This window comes from Rhinoraja longicauda, chromosome 4 (assembly GCF_053455715.1).
Source record: "Rhinoraja longicauda isolate Sanriku21f chromosome 4, sRhiLon1.1, whole genome shotgun sequence".
Classification (NCBI taxonomy): Eukaryota; Metazoa; Chordata; class Chondrichthyes; order Rajiformes; family Arhynchobatidae; genus Rhinoraja; species Rhinoraja longicauda.
Genome location: NC_135956.1, coordinates 84,211,611 through 84,231,167, shown reverse-complemented (window position 1 = coordinate 84,231,167; position 19,557 = coordinate 84,211,611). Strand labels below are relative to the sequence as shown.

The window sequence follows — 19,557 nt, the reverse complement described above, 5'->3', positions numbered from 1 at the left end:
TTCTTTGTCCCGCCCCCCTGACATCAGTCTGAAGAAGGGTCTCGACCCGAAACGTCGCCCATTCCTTCTCTCCCAAGATGCTGCCTGACCTGCTGAGTTACTCCAGCATTTTGTGAATAAATACCTTCGATTCTTCACTCCTGAAATACATTTAGGCAAATAAGCGTAGGAGAAGGAAATACATCTTAACTGATTTCTTTTAAGGGAAGAGTAAAGATACTTGGTCATAAAAAAAGAACACTAAATCATCACTATTCTATCCAGAACATAAAATACAAAGGACAAGATTATGTTTGCCTTTTACAATAACTTTTTTTTTCCTTTCATTTAATTGTTTCAGTGATTTAAATTTTACCCTTTTGTTATTTTACCGATGCAGCAAATGCTGTTTACAGCTACTTAAATGATCAGAATCCTTTATCGTATTGGATAACATATTCTAGTCTTCTGATAACCTTGCTGCAGTTTTACAAAGAAAACCAAAATTACCATTTTTGGTCGATAGTCTTTCATTTGATTCAGGTCAGTAACCTGAAATGTTTGCTCTGTTTTATCAACCCCCTTGGGGTTTGATAAAAGTTTATTTTATAATGTCTAAACTATGGAAAGAGAACCTTAATCAGATGAAAGATTGTCAAACTGAACTGTTAATTCTGTTTTCCTACTACAGTTTACCACAAGGTTACCAGAAGATGAAATTAATTATTCAATACTATAAAGGTACCTAAAATATGAATCCTTTTTTAACTCTGTTTCTCTTTGACAGATACAATCAGTTATCTTATGTTTGCCATTGTGATTAGATTAGCAAAGGTCGAATGGCTAAATTTTGCTGTTTTTGGATAGGCTAACTCGACCAGCAAAATATTTGAAAATCAAAGGGAATCCAGATGATATCGACCTACACAGTCTACTCAAAGGTAATAAATCTTGTGCAATTATGCAGCCCCTTTATTCATTAATGACTCTACCTGAGACTTCATCCAAAATATCGAACTTTTGTATGCGAGGCTAATCTGTGTGTGTGGCCACTATTTTATAAGCTCTTCCTCCTGCAGACAATTAAACCATCTCTTCATCATCTTCAGGCTGGCTTGTTGTGGCACAGGACACATAAAGCATTAACTGTGCCAAAGCAGTTTCTTTGAGTTGAAAGACCACACAGTAGTGTGGATTCTTAGAACAGCTTGTACTGGAGCCTACCAGGGAGAAGGCAATTCTGGATTTAGTGTTGTGTAATGATCCTGATCTGGTAAGGGGACTAGAGGTAAAAGAGCCATTAGGAGGCAGTGATCACAACATGATAAGTTTTACTCTGCAAATGGAAAGGCAGAAGGGAAAATCGGAAGTGTCGGTATTGCAGTATAGCAAAGGGGATTACAGAGGCATGAGGCGGGAGCTGGCCAAAATTGATTGGAAGGAGGCCCTAGCAGGGAAGACGGTAGAACAGCAATGGCAGGTATTCCTGGGAATAATGCAGAGGTTGCAGGATCAATTTATTCCAAAGAGGTGGAAAGACTCTAAGGGGAGTAAGAGACACCTGTGGCTGACAAGGGAAGTCAGGGACAGCATAAAAATTAAGGAGAGGAAGTATAACATAGCAAAGAAGAGTGGGAAGACAGAGGATTGGGACTCTTTTAAAGAGCAACAAAAGTTAACTAAAAAGGCAATACGAGGAGAAAAGATGAGGTACGAGGGTAAACTAGCCAATAATATAAAGGAGGATAGCAAAAGTTTTTTTAGGTACGTGAAGAGGAAAAAAATAGTCAAGGCAAATGTGGGTCCCTTGAAGACAGAAGCAGGGGAATTTATTATGGGGAACAAAGAAATGGCAGACGAGTTAAACCGTTACTTTGGATCTGTCTTCACTGAGGAAGATACACACAATCTCCCAAATGTTCTAGGGGCTGGAGAACCTAGGGTGATGGAGGAACTGAAGGAAATCCACATTAGGCAGGAAATGGTTTTGGGTAGACTGATGGGACTGAAGGCTGATAAATCCCCAGGGCCTGATGGTCTGCATCCCAGAGTACTTAAGGAGGTGGCTCTAGAAATAGTGGAAGCATTGGAGATCATTTTTCAATGTTCTATAGATTCAGGATCAGTTCCTGTGGATTGGAGAATAGCAAATGTTATCCCACTTTTTAAGAAAGGAGGGAGAGAGAAAACGGGTAATTATAGACCAGTTAGTCTGACATCAGTGGTGGGGAAAATGCTGGAGTCAATTATAAAAGACGAAATTGCTGAGCATTTGGATAGCAGTAACGGGATCGTTCCGAGTCAGCATGGATTTACGAAGGGGAAATCATGCTTGACAAATCTACTGGAATTTTTTGAGGATGTAACTAGGAAAATTGACAAGGGAGAGTCAGTGGATGTGGTGTACCTCGACTTTCAGAAAGCCTTCGACAAGGTCCCACATAGGAGATTAGTGGGCAAAATTAGGGCACATGGTATTGGGGGTAGGGTACTGACATGGATAGAAAATTGGTTAACAGACAGAAAGCAAAGAGTGGGGATAAATGGGTCCCTTTCGGAATGGCAGGCAGTGACCAGTGGGGTACCGCAAGGTTCGGTGCTGGGACCCCAGCTATTTACGATATACATTAATGACTTAGACGAAGGGATTAAAAGTACCATTAGCAAATTTGCAGATGATACTAAGTTGGGGGGTAGTGTGAATTGTGAGGAAGATGCAATAAGGCTGCAGGGTGACCTGGACAGGTTGTGTGAGTGGGCGGATACATGGCAGATGCAGTTTAATGTAGATAAGTGTGAGGTTCTTCACTTTGGAAGTAAGAATAGAAAGGCAGATTATTATCTGAATGGTGTCAAGTTAGGAGGAGGGGGAGTTCAACGAGATCTGGGTGTCCTAGTGCATCAGTCAATGAAAGGAAGCATGCAGGTTCAGCAGGCAGTGAAGAAAGCCAATGGAATGTTGGCCTTCGTAACAAGAGGAGTTGAGTATAGGAGCAAAGAGGTCCTTCTACAGTTGTACCGGGCCCTGGTGAGACCGCACCTGGAGTACTGTGTGCAGTTTTGGTCTCCAAATTTGAGGAAGGATATTCTTGCTATGGAGGGCGTGCAGCGTAGGTTCACTAGATTAATTCCCGGAATGGCGGGACTGTCGTATGTTGAAAGGCTGGAGCGATTGGGCTTGTATACACTGGAATTTAGAAGGATGAGGGGGGATCTTATTGAAACATATAAGATAATTAGGGGATTGGACACATTAGAGGCAGATAACATGTTCCCAATGTTGGGGGAGTCCAGAACAAGGGGCCACAGTTTGAGAATAAGGGGTAGGCCATTTAGAACGGAGATGAGGAAGAACTTTTTCAGTCAGAGGGTGGTGAAGGTGTGGAATTCTCTGCCTCAGAAGGCAGTGGAGGCCAGTTCGTTGGATGCTTTCAAGAGAGAGCTGGATAGAGCTCTTAAGGATAGCGGAGTGAGGGGGTATGGGGAGAAGGCAGGAACGGGGTACTGATTGATAGTGATCAGCCATGATCGCATTGAATGGCGGTGCTGGCTCGAAGGGCTGAATGGCCTACTCCTGCACCTATTGTCTATTGTCTATTGTCATACCATAGCTAGCCATACCTACCTAGCTTTCTCCGAGTATGGTAGGCCAGAATGTCTTTTTCTCTTCCCTGCCGTCTTGTCCCGCGGTCAGGCTGTTGGAGTTGCCACGTCGGGACGGTCGGGGCTCCCGATATTGAAGCCCCCGCTGGGCGGTGAAAAAAAATCCCGCGGCCTATTTTAGGCCGCGCCGGATGGTGAAAGGTCCGCGGCGGGCCGACCCAAGCCCTGCGATTCGGGGCGGGTGAACACGTTGCCTCTGCCGCTGCCGGAGCTCCCGATGTCGGCCCCCATCCAGGGGCCTGCGGGCTTCCGACGTCCACGCGGCCCGCGCCGGAGCCTCCGGAGACGAGTCGCAGCCGTTCCCGCAGCATTCGCAGGCAGCCAGCGCCGCAGGTGGTGAGTCCGGACCACGGGCTCTGCGAACCAGAGACCCAGGTGGTCCCAGGTGCATGGCCGGTGGTAGGCCGCAACGGGAACGGAGACACGGCACAGAACAAAGGTCGCGTCTCCGTTCTGGAGAGAGAATGTTACAGTTACAGTTCCCGTTCCCTCCCACCCCCCCCCCCCAAAACATAACATACAACACTACATCATATTAACACTACAATTGAGACAAAAACAACAAAAAACACAAAAGACAGACGGACTGCAGGCAAGCCGCAGCTGCGACGGCAGCGCTGGCTCCTCCCTGTTGTCTCTGTGATGAAGGCCATACAGATATTGATTCTGATTTAATCTTGTATTAACTTAAAGCTATGCCCCTTTGATCAAAAATAAATTAACATTAATATCCATTACGTGACTTTTACCATTCCTTTAATTATATTTTATATTGTTGGACAATTTGTCTTTCAAAGCTGAAAATTCAAACACTGAGAAATGTTAGCAGCTTGCCAGCACAGAGCCATGGTGCTGAATTTGTGAGGCAGACCTGTGCTTCAAAGAGTAGGATATGTCTGTCTTGGGGCTCGACTGCAAGCTGCGTTTCCATTTTAAATTCCTCCTCCTGCTGCATTAAACACAAATTGGAAATTGTTTTGGAGATCTTGATATCCATTTGTAGTTTCACATCAGCTCAAGGCATTTTCAGGTTACTCAACTACATGTTTTAAATTCTCCTAAATCCTTTTATAATCCAGCACATTTACAGCATGGTTCAAGTGCAAAACCACCAAATTTTGGAAGTCATGCTAATTTTACAGGGTAAAAAAAATTCCCAGTCTCAACATATTTGCACCCTCTCACAATTGACCCCCCCCCCCTTGCTATTATGTACAAAACAGGAGAATGAAGGATTACACTCTAGAATAATCTGCAGTTATCTGTGTCATCTTCTAAATCCAAGGACAAGGGCAGTTAGCATCTGGGAATATCACCACTTATGGGGTCCCCACGATGTCACTCTGACTTGGAACTATATCACCATTCCTTCGTCACTGCCCATTGAGTGTATTTGTACTCCGTGGCCTCTTTCAGCTTCGGAGTGAATTCTTTAAAAACCTTTTAATGGAATTTGCGGGAGGCTCATGTTTTCTTCCAAAAACAGTCATTTCTAGGAAGCCTTATCAGCCATTACCATGTCACCTCCAATTTCTTGCCCAGTTCATTGTAGGTTCCATTGCCTCATTTAATTTTAGCTACAGATTTGATCACCATATGCCGAATGCTGAAGTATCTCAGTGGCATATGTTGAATCTCACAATTCATTTGAAGTGGTAGCAGTCTCAGTACTGATGCCTATGATACTTCACTCATTTTTTCTTCTATCTAAGCCCTAAACTCGTGCCTATTATTTTCTTCTTCAATAAATCAAGGTACAAAGTTGCTAGAATTTTCTACACATTTGGGTGTAACTAACAACAATTCACTTGGTTCTTTCTTGAGTGCCTTCTTAAAGTCTTTATACTCGTGCAGCTGAGGCTAACAAGATAATCTTTCTCTTTATTCATGCTATGTATGTGTCAGGACAGACACTTCTGGACAGTTAGAAAAGACCAACTTGAATGTATTAATCTACAAAGTGTTCCTTTGTAATAGAAAGCTCGCATAACATCCCCTATCAGTGAAATAAAACTTACAGCTGCATGTACACTCTCATGTCCTTATTAAACTGTAATTACATTTTATGTGTTTGAATTAAACTGATAATTGCATTGAGTGATGTTGACAGTAAATTACCACCATTTATCTAAAAGTCACATTGGAGCTCCTTTGCAGTGCACCATCTACACTTGGGAATTAATTGACTAATAATTGTACATAAATGAATGTTTGCTCCTAACTATACCCCTGTGCTTAGCACTGATAACATCTTAAAATTATAATTTGAAATACTAATCAATACACACTTGGCTATTTTCTTGTTTATCATAAACAGGTTAACATCCACGCCCAAAATAATGTCATCAAAATAAGTTGTTAGTGTTCTTTTGAGGCATATCCCTTCCCCACAGAAATAGGAAATCAGTACACTGATAACTCTCAGGCCTGTTCTTGGTCCTTAATGTTGTCAGATAGGAAGAATTAAATTCCAATCAACCTAATGAGCATGAAAGTGCATGTGAAAAAAATAGAATTAGAAAGAAAAATATGAGTAAAAGTGAGAAAAAACTGAAAAGGTCAATATAAAATGCAATAATTGGAACTTTTATCAATGTGACTTTCTAAATAACTTGCCTTCACACTTCCTGTTTCTGTGCCCCTTTGAGTCTTAGAGCCCTTTTAGATCTCTGCGAATTTCTTTCCTCTATTTTTAGCTTTGCGAAGATCTTTGAAATTGATTGCTTCACTATCACCAGAAGTGATTTTGGCACCTTCAGCTCAAAGTTCAGGAATTACGACCAGAATGATTTTGATCTGTTGATGTCCCTGAAAGGTGTTGGGATGTTACACTGCACTAAAGGCATTAAGTCATTGCAGTTTCTTTGTTGTTGCTCACTGTAAATTTCACATTTATCTCTTGTGGGTGACAGAGCTGTAAATCTGAAATACAACCCCTGTGTAATGCTGTCAATTATTTAAGGTGCACTACAAACTTGATTCAAATAACTGCAGCAGCTGAATAATGTTACATAAAAACAGATTTGCAGACATATGGTACATTATATTTTTTGTATTACATACTCATTTAAATATCCTTACGCATGATTTCTAAAGCTGTGATTTGCAAGCTTCTCTTTTTATTGTATTCCCGTGTCAGGTTATTTTGCTTTATTTCACAGACTTTATCTCGATTTTGTTGCATGAAGTATTAGGGTGGTATCGATTTCCAGCTAAACAATTGTTATTGTTGTAAAATTGCATGGGCTCCGGGATCTAGTACAATAGACATGGAACAATATAACTCAGGAACAGGCCTTTCGGCCCACAATGTCCCTGCTAAAAATAGTGCCACATTAATCCCCTCTGCCTGCACTTGATCTTATCTAAAAGCCTCTTAAAAGCCATTATCGTATCTGCTTCCACTACTACCGTTTGCAGCGCATTCCAGGCACCCACCGCCCTCTGTGTAAAATGATTTATACTACACATCTCCTTTAAGCATTGTTGTGGCATAGGCCACTAAGGGGTTGCATTGATAAGCCAATGATGATCTACTCGCATTTTCAAATCTGGGCAAATGTATTGATTCACTCATAATATAACAGGCTATCAAGGGCAGCACAGTGGCGTGGCAGGAGAGCTGCTGATTCACTGTGCCAGAAACCTGAGTTTGATCCTGACTGCGGGTGCTGTCTGTGCACATTTTGTATGTTCCCCCTGTGTCCGCATGGGTTTTCTCCGTGTGCTCCAGTTTCCTCCCACATGCCAAAGACGTGCAGGTTTTTAGGTTAACTGGCTTCGGTAAATTGACCCTGGTCTGCAGGGAGTGTGATGTGAATGTGGGATAACATAGAGCTAATGCACAAGTGATCAATGGTAGGTGTGGACCGAAGGGCCCATTTCCAAGCTGTATCTCTATCTCTATCTCTAAACATTTCCTCTCTGACCTTAAACCCATGCCTTCTAGTCTTTGACATTTCCACCCTGAGAAAAAGGTGTTGGCTGTCTACCCTGTCTATGCCTCCCATAATTTTAAATACTTCAATCAGGTCGCCCCTCAACCTCCATGCCAAAGAAAATAATTCAGGTTTGTCCAACTTTTTATAGCAAAAAAACATCTGTCCAGGCAGCTTCTTCCACATCCTTCCTGTGAAAGGGCAACCAAAACTGCATGTAGTACTCCAAATATAGCTAAATCAAAGTTTTTTAAAACTGCAACATAACTTACTGACTCTTATGCTCAACACCCCGACGAGCATACCATATGTGTAGGAAGGAACTGCAGATGCTGGTATAAACCAATGATAGACACAAAATGCTGGAGTAACTCAGCGGGACAGGCAGCATCTCTGGACAGGAGGAATGGGTGACGTTTTGGATCTTCTGAAGAAGGGTCTTGACCCGAAACATCACCCATTCCTTCTATCCACAGACGCTGCCTGTCCCGCTGAGTTACTCCAGCATTTTGTGTCTATCTTAAGCATACCATACACCTTCTTTACCACTCTATCTATTTGTGCTGCCACTTTCAAGGTGCTATGGAATTGGACTCCAAGATCCCTGTGTACATCTATGCTGTTAAACCTCTTGCCATTAACTGTATATTTTCCCTTTACATCCAAATTCCCAAAGTACAATACCTCACACATGTTCAGATTAAACTCTATCTGCCATTTCTTCATCCATATCTGTAAGTGGTCTAAATCCTGCTGTATTCTTTAATAACCTCATCATTGTCTGTAATTTTGGCATCATCTGAATAACATCCTTCCACCATTATCCTCTGCAATCAATGGCTAAGTTAGTTCTGAATCCAAACTACCCAATCAATATTGATCCCATGTATCCTTAATCTTTTGGATCAGCCTACCACCATTAGGGATTTTGTCAAATATCTTACTAAAATCCATACAGTGCAATGTTTTTTGTGCTTTGAGATATAATTGTAACTGAATTCAAATTGCTTGGTGTGACCAGTTATTGTGAACACTAGCAGGCCTCTTCCTAACCTTGGTCCATTTCACACATACACCAAGCAACCATTCAAATGGAGGATAGACACAAAATGCTCGAAAAACGCAGCGGGTTAGGTAACATCTCTGGAGAAAATGGCTAAGTGATATTGCGGATCGGGACATTATCTTCAGACTGATTGCATTAAGGAGAGTGGGGAAAAAAGAGAAAAAAAGCAGGACAAATCAGGGTCGGCAGTAGATGACCACAGGCAAGGAAGATCCCTGATAGGAAGATTGTTGGATAGACAGGTCTGAGCCCAAAGGGGATATATAGTTACGAATTGTGAAGCTGTTTTTTTTGCTATCTACAACATCATGGACTAGCACGAAATATGCAAACGGTTGAGCCCTGTTTCAGTGTTAAGCTATAAAAGAAATAGGATCATGAGTAGGCCACTCAGCCCCTCAAGCCTAACCTGTCTTTCAATATAATCATGCCTAATGTCTCCAGGCCACATCTCCCATTATATGTCAGATCCCCAAGCAATTAATTCCATGATCATTGAAAAATGTAACTACTTCCTCTTTAAATGCCTTCAATGATCCAGCCTCCTTAAATTTCTAGGGTTTTTGTATTCTAGAGATTCACCACCCTCTGTGAGAAGAAATTCCTAGACATCTCAGTTTTTAATGGCAATCCTGAATCTTGTAAATATTTACCCTCATTCGAGCTTCTCCCACCACCTTCACATCTATCCCTCTAGGATTTTGTATGCATCAATGAGATTCATTCTTCATAATTCCAAAGAATATTAATATGACAGAGAATATCCACAAAAGATCTGTGTGGGATTTTCAGTTTTAAAGGCCATTCCTGTCATGCTCAATCCTTGGGGCCCTTGTACATTACAACACTGTTGCTATGAGTCCTTGCACAGCACCAGTCTTTAACATATCTTTACCTCCATATTACAGGGGCTATGGGGAGAAGGCAGGAACAGGGTACTGATTGAGAATGATCAGCCATGATCACATTGAACGGTGGTGCTGGCTCGAAGGGCTGAATGGCCTCCTCCTGCACCTATTGTCTATTGTCTATTATAATATATAGCAAATGTTGGTAACAAAAGGTTGTTTTAAGGTACACATGTATGCGGAATTTCAAAACATGAAGTTGCCGCTTGTCACTGATCACACAAGATGCAGAGAGTCGTGCCTTGCTTCAGCATTAAATGAATCTGACCTATTTTCACTAACATTCTGATTAACCCAGCATCCATGAGAATTTGGTCTAGCCAGACTGGCAGTTTTTCCAGATTGAATGGTGATTTTGATTATGGTTTCTGTTCAACTGAACTTGCAAGTGCACACATGCCAGTTATTTGAAAGAAACCTGAACACATACAGTACAGTTGCAAAAGGTTAAAATGACTTGCTGCTGAATCTTCTTGGAGATGCAGTTTCTCAGTATGCAACATGGTGCTGTGATGATACACAGTCTTGCTTTTGGGATTCTGGACTGGCTCTTGCAGCATTGCTTAGTACATGACAGATAATTTATCGAATCTCTCCAGACATTGAATATTCAGAACAGAATGTAGTATAGGCTTGACACATGCACCAAGTTTCTGCTTTTTTAGAACTTGACGTACAAACTTTTCATAAGGCTTTTGGTTTTAATGTACAGTATTCAAATTCTTTCTGTGAGACTTGTGGAATCAAATATTTGCTACTTTTACAATCCCACAAGATTTTAACAGCAAAGTTGTTGGCAGAAGAAGCCAAATTTTCAAGGAATATTTAGTCGAAGTCCTATACAGAGCATTAAATTAGCACTGAATGTTTAGACAAAGTGTTTCAGAAGTAAAGTTTCAAAGACTTGAGTCTGGAGCATCGTTTAAATGCAAAAAAATTTTGGTTTGGTTGATTGCATTGAAGAATGAAGGACAAAGACTAACTGATTATTCTCTTAATGATATGATCTAATAATAACATAATCATCTCGCATTATTACGTTCAAATTAAAGAACTAATTATAAACACATCTCTGACACCACATATTGAACTGCAAGATGCTGAGTGGATCATACAGCTTGGACCACTGTTGCTATGGTAATAGTCGCCATGTTGCCTCAAGAGCCTGACTTGCTTAGTTCTCAATCATATTTAATAATTACTTTGCACTTCTAGAAGTGAGGCATAGAGCCAACAAAATATTATAAACATAAATCATATACTTATTAATAGACTAAGTTTAGAATATGTACAATTCTGCATTCATATTATGGTGATGGAAAACTAAAATTTATTGTTATCAGAACAATTAACTTCTTAAAGTACTTTTTTAAAGTTACTAATACATCATATACACAGCAAACACTTTGCTTACTATTAGGATATCTCAGAATGGCTCTTATTTGCAGTCAGCTGAAGATCCACACTATTTGAAGAAGGGTCTCGACCCGAAACGTCACCCATTCCTTCTATCCAGAGATGCTGCCTGAACCACTGAGTTACTCCAGCTTTTTGTGTCTACCTTTGGTGTAAACCAGCACCTGCAGTTCCTTCCTACACACTATTTCTAATATTTGAAATTCCCGAACGAATTAGGTTAGGGGAGCTATGGAAGGAATCCAACTTAAGGGGTATTCATATAAAAGAAAAGTAACTAATAAAATTTACAGATATGCTATACCAGATGAAAAATATGAGATAACATAAGTGTGAAGGCAGCAAAAAGGGTAACTTTTCAACTTCCTACTTGTGCAAAGATATTGTGAATCGGGTGATTGTTAAACAACCAGTCTAGTCCATCTGTCATTTGGTTTACAGTGGAGAACAAAGGCAGAATGGCCTACTGGATTTCTTGCAAGTTCTCAGCTGCACAATAACAGCAAGTGTACTCAAATGTAGTAGTTGAATTCTGCACCTGGCTGTCCGATGTTCTCATAAATGTCTACTCAAAGCTACGGATGCAATTTGTGGACATAATCAATCAGTTTATGCTGGCTTTTGATCATTCTTCAATTTCAGGCATGACATACAAGGAATTTTACTTCTTAGTTAACACACAGTATTATGTTAAGTCAGGTATCTGCACATTCACTAAAATGCAATTACTATCAGAATTTGTTTTTATTTAGTTTAATATAAGAAACATCCCATAGGCACTTCACATGGAGGTCATTAAACAAAATTTGATTGTTTCCTTTGGAGACAATGAACAAAAGATTCATCAAAGAGTAGGTTTTAAGGGTGTACTTGCAAAAGAAACAAATGGCTGCGATATCCCCAAAAATTGGATTTTATCTTTTATTAGTCAGCTAATGCACAGTTGTGTTGAGTGTTAATGCCAAATGGGATCTCCTTTAAAACACTGGGAAATTGGAAATAGTGCTGACGTAGGTTTATATGCGGAAAGAAGTGCGAAACCCGTATCATTCCCAGAGACACCAGGCTCAATTAAATTTGATTGGGAGTGAAATTTTCCTGATCTAAATTTGGAGGAAAGTGGCACCGGAGGGAAGAAGCAGGATGTGGGGAGAGAAATCTTGAGAGGAGAAATCTTGAGAGAAGTAATTAGAGATGGCAGCATTTGTGATTGAGATAATGGGAGAATTGAAGCCACACAAAATGACAAGAACAAGTGTTGACCACAAATATGAAGGGGCTTACTGAGTGGAGTATGCAAGTCCAATGCACTCGGAGAACTCAGCATGATAAATGAAAAGAGGAAAGTTATGGTAAAAAAATATTAATCAAGTAAACTTCAAGTAAACAAACATCAGGTGCATTGCTTCTTTTTTAGATAACCTTAGGTTTCATAGTGAATGGATATTCTGATTTAGCACTTTCATATTTCAACGAAGCTCATGGCTCCTATTTTCCATTGTCAGAAAATTATAAAATCCATGATGGAAATATAAAATTAAAGCAGAAAATTGTCAGCAGATCAGGCAACATCAATAGTGGGAGAAAAACAATTAATGTGCTGCATCAGGCTGTATCACTACGTTTAATCCCTGTACTCCATACTTGCCCTGGCCAGATGCAGAGGACAATTCCAGCTTGTCCCACTCATCCCATTGTTGAAGTGAGATTTCATAGGCTGTGTGGAAATGTGCTCACAGTCTTTGTTCAGAGATAAGGCTGAAATTGGATTTTTGCCTTCTGTCAAAATTAAAGATACCTCTCTTGTTCAAGAAGTTTACTTTAAATACCTTTCTTTGTGAAATAACAATTTTTATTTTCAAAAGTTTTTAAAGTAATTTGTAATTAAAAGCATCATAAAATAGGTGAAGAAATAATGGTGTTGCCTCCTAACCTCCACGATGATTCAGCTCATTTCAAAGCTGAGACCATGACCCTATCCTTTCCTAAGAATATGGGTATCAAGTAGGTAAGTAGAAATGAATTAGAAGATCAGTCTTGGTTTAATTGGATGTCAAATGCAGCTGTTATTCAAAGTTCTTTTCTTTACATTTTATAATGTTCTTTGTCAAAGCTGTAAACTTTCATCGGCTTTGAACTTTTCAGATCCCTGCTTTTCATCGTTTATTTATATTAACTAGCAAACTTGTGTGAAATAAGGGGATGGATAATCTTTTTATGCAGCAAACTCAAAGCCAAAATGATTACCATTTTTCATTTTTCATGGACATCTTGGCCTGTAAATGCTGTAATATTTAATTTAGACCTGTGCCAACATTTTCAGTGTTTCCATTCCTCCAGAAATAACTCTGCCACAGCGAGAAATGCAATATGTATGAAATGCAAGGTTGCAGCCAGAGCTTGTATTGTGCCCCCATACAATTGACTGAATTAATTATAGCCATTTTGTCTGCCCCAAAAGGTCAGATTAGATTCAGTAGCAGAAACCAATCTTGATGTTCTCGACCTATTTTAGGCCGATCCTATCACAAAATATTTGGAATTCATGAGTTTGCCCTCACCAGATGCATACTGATGGAGTGGAACTTTACAGAAATCAGAACCAGGGCATAAATGAGCTTTGCCACAGGCCATCAATGCTGCATCAGTCTCTCCTGTAAAAATAACAAACGTTTTTCTCTAATTTTCTTTCATACTGTATGGTTTTGTATCATTTTCCTGAGTGAGAAAAGTATTCTCTTGAATATTGAGCGGCTCTCATTTAGGTGCAATCAGTGATTATATTGTTTCCATGAGGAAAAATAAAACATTGGTAATTTCGCCCATATGTTCATTGCCAACACTTCGACCATGTTTTTGAAAGGATTACGGGTACTGTAGACATAGAGAGAATATATTTGAGTATTCACTTTGAGCATCATTGACATTCTTAGCTCAAACTGCTCTGGAAATTGGACTGATTTCTCAAGTGATGAATCAGATTTCTGCTGCATCTCATTAGTAGAAAACCAACTGCATTTTTATAGATTTTTAAAAATTCCTCATGCATGAAGAAGAGTTATTCATATATCTAAGAGTGGTAATCTTTTATTAATACAGTTGAAATTGAGTTTATCACCAAATTAAGCATTACTTTGCCCTTACTATTTTTTTAGTAAATTAAATATTTTACATTTAAAACCTTTTAAAATATGCCCCCTTCTGCCTTTGTACCATAAAGAAACTTAATCTGAAGGATCACAAATGTTTATAATTGGCAGAAACCCGCTATTCTCATTTATTTGATCAGAGTGTGTGACCAGGTTTGTGATTGAGCTGGCAAAGGGTGGGGTTTTTTCTCAACCAATGTCAAAGTCTGTGCTGGAAGTAACATGTTTGAAATTCCAGCCTCCTTATCCAACGCATCATTCTCCAATATTTCTGCCATCTTCAACATAATCTCAACACCAGTCATATCATCCCATCTCCACCCATTTCCACCTTTTGTAGAGACCTGTCTCTGCCGCTTCTTGGTTTGCTCATTCTTCCCCACCCAACCCTCTGCCTCCTCAGGCACTTTCCCCAGAAACTTCAAGAGATGCAACACCCGTCACAACAACTCCTCTCTCATCTCCACTCAAGGACCCCAGCGGCCCTCCCAGGCGAGGCAGAGGTTGACTTGAATTTCTTCTAACCTTGTCTGTTGCACTCCATGCTCCTGACGTTGTCTCCTCTACATCGGCGAGAGTAAGCATAGACAAGGTAACTGTCCGAACACTTGCACGCCGTCCGCCAAACCCGGTGGAGCTGCCAGTTACCAGCTTTTCTTAACTCGCCTTCTCATTCCCGTATTGACCTTTCTGTCCTTTGCCTCCTCTACTGCCACATGGAGACTAAGAGAACTGCTTGGGTATTCCTTGGGTAGCCTCCAACCCAATGGCATGAACATTGAATTCCCACCTTTCAGGTAAATACTTCTGATGCTCCTCATCCTTTCTGTTTTGACCCCCCCCCTCTTGTGCACTCAGCTCTCACCCACTACCGTCACCTTGTTCCTTTCCCCTCCTCCTTCTGCTCATCTTCACTCTCCATTCTGTCTCAATTTTCCTTTCATTCCTTCCTTTTTTTCTCCTTTTTGTCCCTTTCCACCTAGTATCCCTCCCTCTAGTTTTACATTTCACTCCTCCTCTTCCTTTTCTGGCACCCTTTTATCTCCATTTCACCTCTAGCTTTTGTTACTATCTCTACCCATCTGCCAATCGCTCCACTTCACCAGTATTTACCTGTCATCGCTTTTGCCAGCTTTTGCCACACCCCTTCACTTCAACTCTCTTTACTCGTGTTCTTCCGTCTACATCAATATAAAAAAAGGTCTCAACCCAAAAGGGGACATCCATTTCCATCCAGAAACGCTGCCTAACCCACCAAGTTCCCCCAGCACTTTGTTTTTTGCTCAACATTCCAGCATCTGCAGTCTCTTGTGTCTCTTGTGAATTTCCATGATCTTTTGCACCAGTTTGGCCAATTTTACATGAATTATGAATTACATGATTCTACTCAACTTAGAAAGTTGTAATATTTCCAATGCAATTTCAAATCCCTTTGCAGTACTACGGTTACTTTAATGGACAGACATAGATTGATTTGTTGGGTGCAAAGACCGTCATTACTTAATAATAAATCTTGCTGCAGAACCAACACAATAATTAATTATTTTAATGGTTTTGGGGCATTCAATTATATGATCCAAGAATGGGAATTTGTCAATGCAACCATCAGAAAATATTAACGATGGTACTTCCAAGCAGCAGATTAGACACACTTTCAGTTTACACTTTGCATCGGATATTACTAGGTCTAGGTGACTTGTTTCTTTTGGTATCCTTTCATGTATGGAATAATCATATTTGTTTTATTGTGTTATTATAGCTGTGGCTTTTCTGACTGTGTCAAGAAGCATATTTTGTGGCCAAATCTATCAAGAATGATTAATTTGCAAAGGCAAGAAATCTTGTGTGCAGGCACACAAAGGTGCAGTGATGATTCATTTGCTGCCTTTGCCCATTAGTTCAATAGGTGTAGCTTCCTCCAAGGCCATTGTTTATTGAGAGGTTACAAGAATTCTCCAGCCAATATGATCCCACTCAGAAATCATCTTGTATTGGAATGTGTCTGTTTGCATTGTCTTCTTAAGTTGCTGAAATTGTTGAAGTGCAAAGGTGGCTCCATAATCTACAAGAGGTTGTAATGCCATTATTTTGCAACAAAATGTTACGGCATCTGCATTTGAGCTACCTGAAAATTTCAAGGAGTAGCTATCAGAAAACAAGGTCTATCAGCTGATTACATTCATGACTCCACTGGACAATCCAAACTACATGTACAATGTGCATATCAGAAATGCCATGCAATTTCACAATGTACTACAACACATCATTGTCATACTTTCTGCTGCCTGGCCCACTCTGGAAGACACCTGCAGCACTTAGCAGAATAGTTGTCAAGATTTTCGAGGTAGTGTAGGAAAATAACTGCGGATGCTGGTACAAATCGAAGGTATCACAAAATGCTGGAGTAACTCAGCAGGTCAGGCAGCATCTCAGGAGAGAAGGAATGGGTGACGTTTCGGGTCGAGACCCTTCTTCAGACTGATGTCAGGGGGGCGGGACAAAGGAAGGATATAAGTGGAGACAGGAAGGTAGAGGGAGAACTGGGAAGAGGGAGGGGAAGAAAGGGACAGAGGAACTACCTAAAGTTGGAGAAGTCAATGTTCATACCGCTGGGCTGCAAGCTGCCCAAGCGAAATATGAGGTGCTGTTCGTCCAATTTCTGGTGGGCCTCACTATGGCACTGGAGGAAGCCCATGACAGAAAGGTCAGACTGGGAGTGGGAGGAGGAGTTGAAATGCTCAGCCACGGGGAGATCAGGTTGGTTGAGGCAGACTGAGCGAAGGTGTTGAGTGAAACGATCGCCGAGCCTGCATTTGGTTTCGCCGATGTAAAGAAGTTGACATCTAGAGCAGAGGATACAATAGATGAGGTTGGAGGAGGTGCAGGTGAACCTCTGAGTCATCTGGAAAGACTGTTTGGGTCCTTGGATGGAGTTGAGGGGAGAGGTAAAGGGACAGGTGTTGCATCTCCAGCAGTTGCAGGGGAAAGTGCCCGGGGATGGTGTGGTTTGAGTAGGAAGGGACGAGTGGACCATGGAGTTATAGAGGGAACGGTCTCTGCGGAACGCAGCAAGGGGAGGGGATGGGAAGATGTGGCCAGTAGTGGGGTCCCGTTGGAGGTGACGGAAATGTTGGAGGATGATTTGTTGGATACGCTGGCTGATGGGGTGGAAGGTGAGAACGAGGTGGATTCTGTCCTTGTTACGAATGGGGGGGAGGGGGAGCAAGAGCGGAGATGCGGGATATAGAAGAGGCCCTAGTGAAAGCCTCATCTATAATGGAAGAGGGGATACCAAGATTTTCAAGATAGTCGACTGTGATGTTGCACAGCTTCAGCCTCATGAGCGCTTAGCTCTTGCTGTCATAAGCAGAGCAAATACTGTAGCTGTAAAGCAGCAGGAAGAAACTGTGAATCTAGACGGCCATTTCATGGGCTATAGCAACTCAGTTCTTGTCAATATCAGTAAATAGAACAATTCCCCACTCACAAATATTTTAACGACTTTGTTTCTCACCAACACATTGTCTATTTACCATTTTCAGTGAGTAAAAAGTGAAACCCAGCAAAAATATAAATATTTAAACAAATTTGTCCATCAAACCATACACAGCATCCTTTGTGCAATCGGTTAGTATCTATTTTTAAGATACCTTTGCGTGCTGTTTTGTTTCTATGGAATACTACTTATGGCTCCAGCTCAACCGCTGAAAGATTGCTGACTTTTATTGGAGGAGATAGCAGGTGATCTTAAAGGCAGAACCATTTAGGTGTGAGAGGCAGTAATCACAGCCAGCGGTCGAACTGCTGGTTATGACAATGACCCCTCCCCCTCCCTCTCCCCTTTCCCTCCCCAGCATTCCCTCCCAACACCCCCTCACCAGCTCTAACTAGCTGCCAAAATGCTATGTGTAGGAAGGAACTGAAGTAGGAACTTCAGGCTGAAGAAGGGTCTTGACACTAAACATTCCCCATTGCTTCTCTCCAGAGTTGCTGCCTGGCCTGCTGAGTTACTCCAGCATTTTGTGTCTACAAAAGTGCCACTGCAGCCCCCCCCCCCCCCCCCCCCCCCCCTTAGATAAAAGCAAGTTTCAATGAATAAATTAGTCACACAAAAAATATTTATGTCATTTTGAACTTTGTGGAATTCTGGACAGAAGGAACTCCTTCCGTCCCGAAGCCAGTGAGTGGTGCTGAGATGCTGCACTTTCCCGTTAAGAGGTTGAGGCTGTCAGTGGTAGGCAAGCACATGCATTTCAGAAGGTCCACATCAAAATCATGGGCCATTTTTCAACAATTTATTTAGCTCATTGTGTAGCAGCTGCTTCCCACATTAACTTTTCTGAACCAGTTGCCCCAGATACATAATCTCCACAAAATAGAGCACTATTCTTTCTCTGGTTATTCTCTTTTTCTGGCTATGCATACAAAATGCTTTAGGAGTTATCTTAATCTTGTTTGCTAGTGATATTTTGTGACCTCTCTTTGTTCTAATTTTCTCCACTTATCTATTCACCTGTGTTTTCAGTTGTCTTCTGCCTTATGCTTCCTTTAGTTTAAACCAACTCTCAATGTGGCTTGATAACAAGGATTCCCCTGAATTGCCACCCTTACATTTCATTCTTGTGGGAATATATTGGCCCTGAATTCTCATCATTTAACTTTTGAATGACTCTGCCTTGTTGGATGTAGTTCACCTAGAAGAGCTGCTCTCAGTTGGCTTTTGCCAGGTCCTGCCTTAAGATAATGAAATCAGCCTTCTCCCATTTATGTACCTTAATAACTGAACTAACTTTATTCCTTTCCATAATTATCTCGTACCCTACAGAGTTATGATCACTGTCTCTGAAATGCTCCCTCACTAGCATTTCAACAACGGTTACTTTCCTTAAGATTTGGTCCAGTTCTGGCTCTTCTTTCATAGGACTATCTATACACTGTCTCAAAAGCCTCTCCTATGCACACTTGGAAAATTCTATGATCCTTTTTAACATTGGGGCAAGTTGAACACTCCTCTCCCATACCACCACCATTTTATTCTTTCTTCTCTATGTGATTAGTTTACAAATCTGCACTACCTTTCCCTCCTGAGCACTCAGAGGCTTTAAATATACCCCATCACAGAGTTGAACCTAGCTTCAATCCATTTAGACAATAGACAATAGGTGCAGGAGGAGGCCATTCGGCCCTTCTTGCCAGCGCCGCCATTCAATGTGATCATGGCTGATCATTCTCAATCAGTACCCCGTTCCTGCCTTCTCCCCGTACCCCCTGACTCCGCTATCCTTAAGAGCTCTATCTAGCTCTCTCTTGAATGCACCTATTTGGCCTCATTTGTTGAGCAACTCTAATATCGTTGTTCCTTCCACTCACATTTTAACATTTTAGTAAGAAAGATTTCGTGGTAGTTCTAAAGCAACAACATTCTTGACCAGACGATG

General features: G+C 41.1%; 2 protein-coding genes across 4 annotated transcripts in view; both read left to right on the top strand.

The window, feature by feature from the left end:
- The window catches only part of l3mbtl4 (L3MBTL histone methyl-lysine binding protein 4), a 262,599-nt gene that overhangs the window by 204,446 nt on the left and 38,596 nt on the right, over positions 1-19,557 (top strand). For all 3 annotated transcript variants that reach the window (XM_078398236.1, XM_078398234.1, XM_078398235.1), the window contains one exon: positions 847-920. In XM_078398236.1, coding sequence (XP_078254362.1) covers positions 847-920 — 74 coding nt within the window. The remainder of the gene's footprint in view (positions 1-846; positions 921-19,557) is intronic.
- The window catches only part of LOC144592932 (band 4.1-like protein 3), a 477,619-nt gene continuing 458,936 nt past the window's right edge, over positions 875-19,557 (top strand). The window contains exon 1 of the mRNA XM_078398233.1: positions 875-880. The gene's annotated coding sequence lies outside the window, so the exon portion shown is untranslated. The remainder of the gene's footprint in view (positions 881-19,557) is intronic.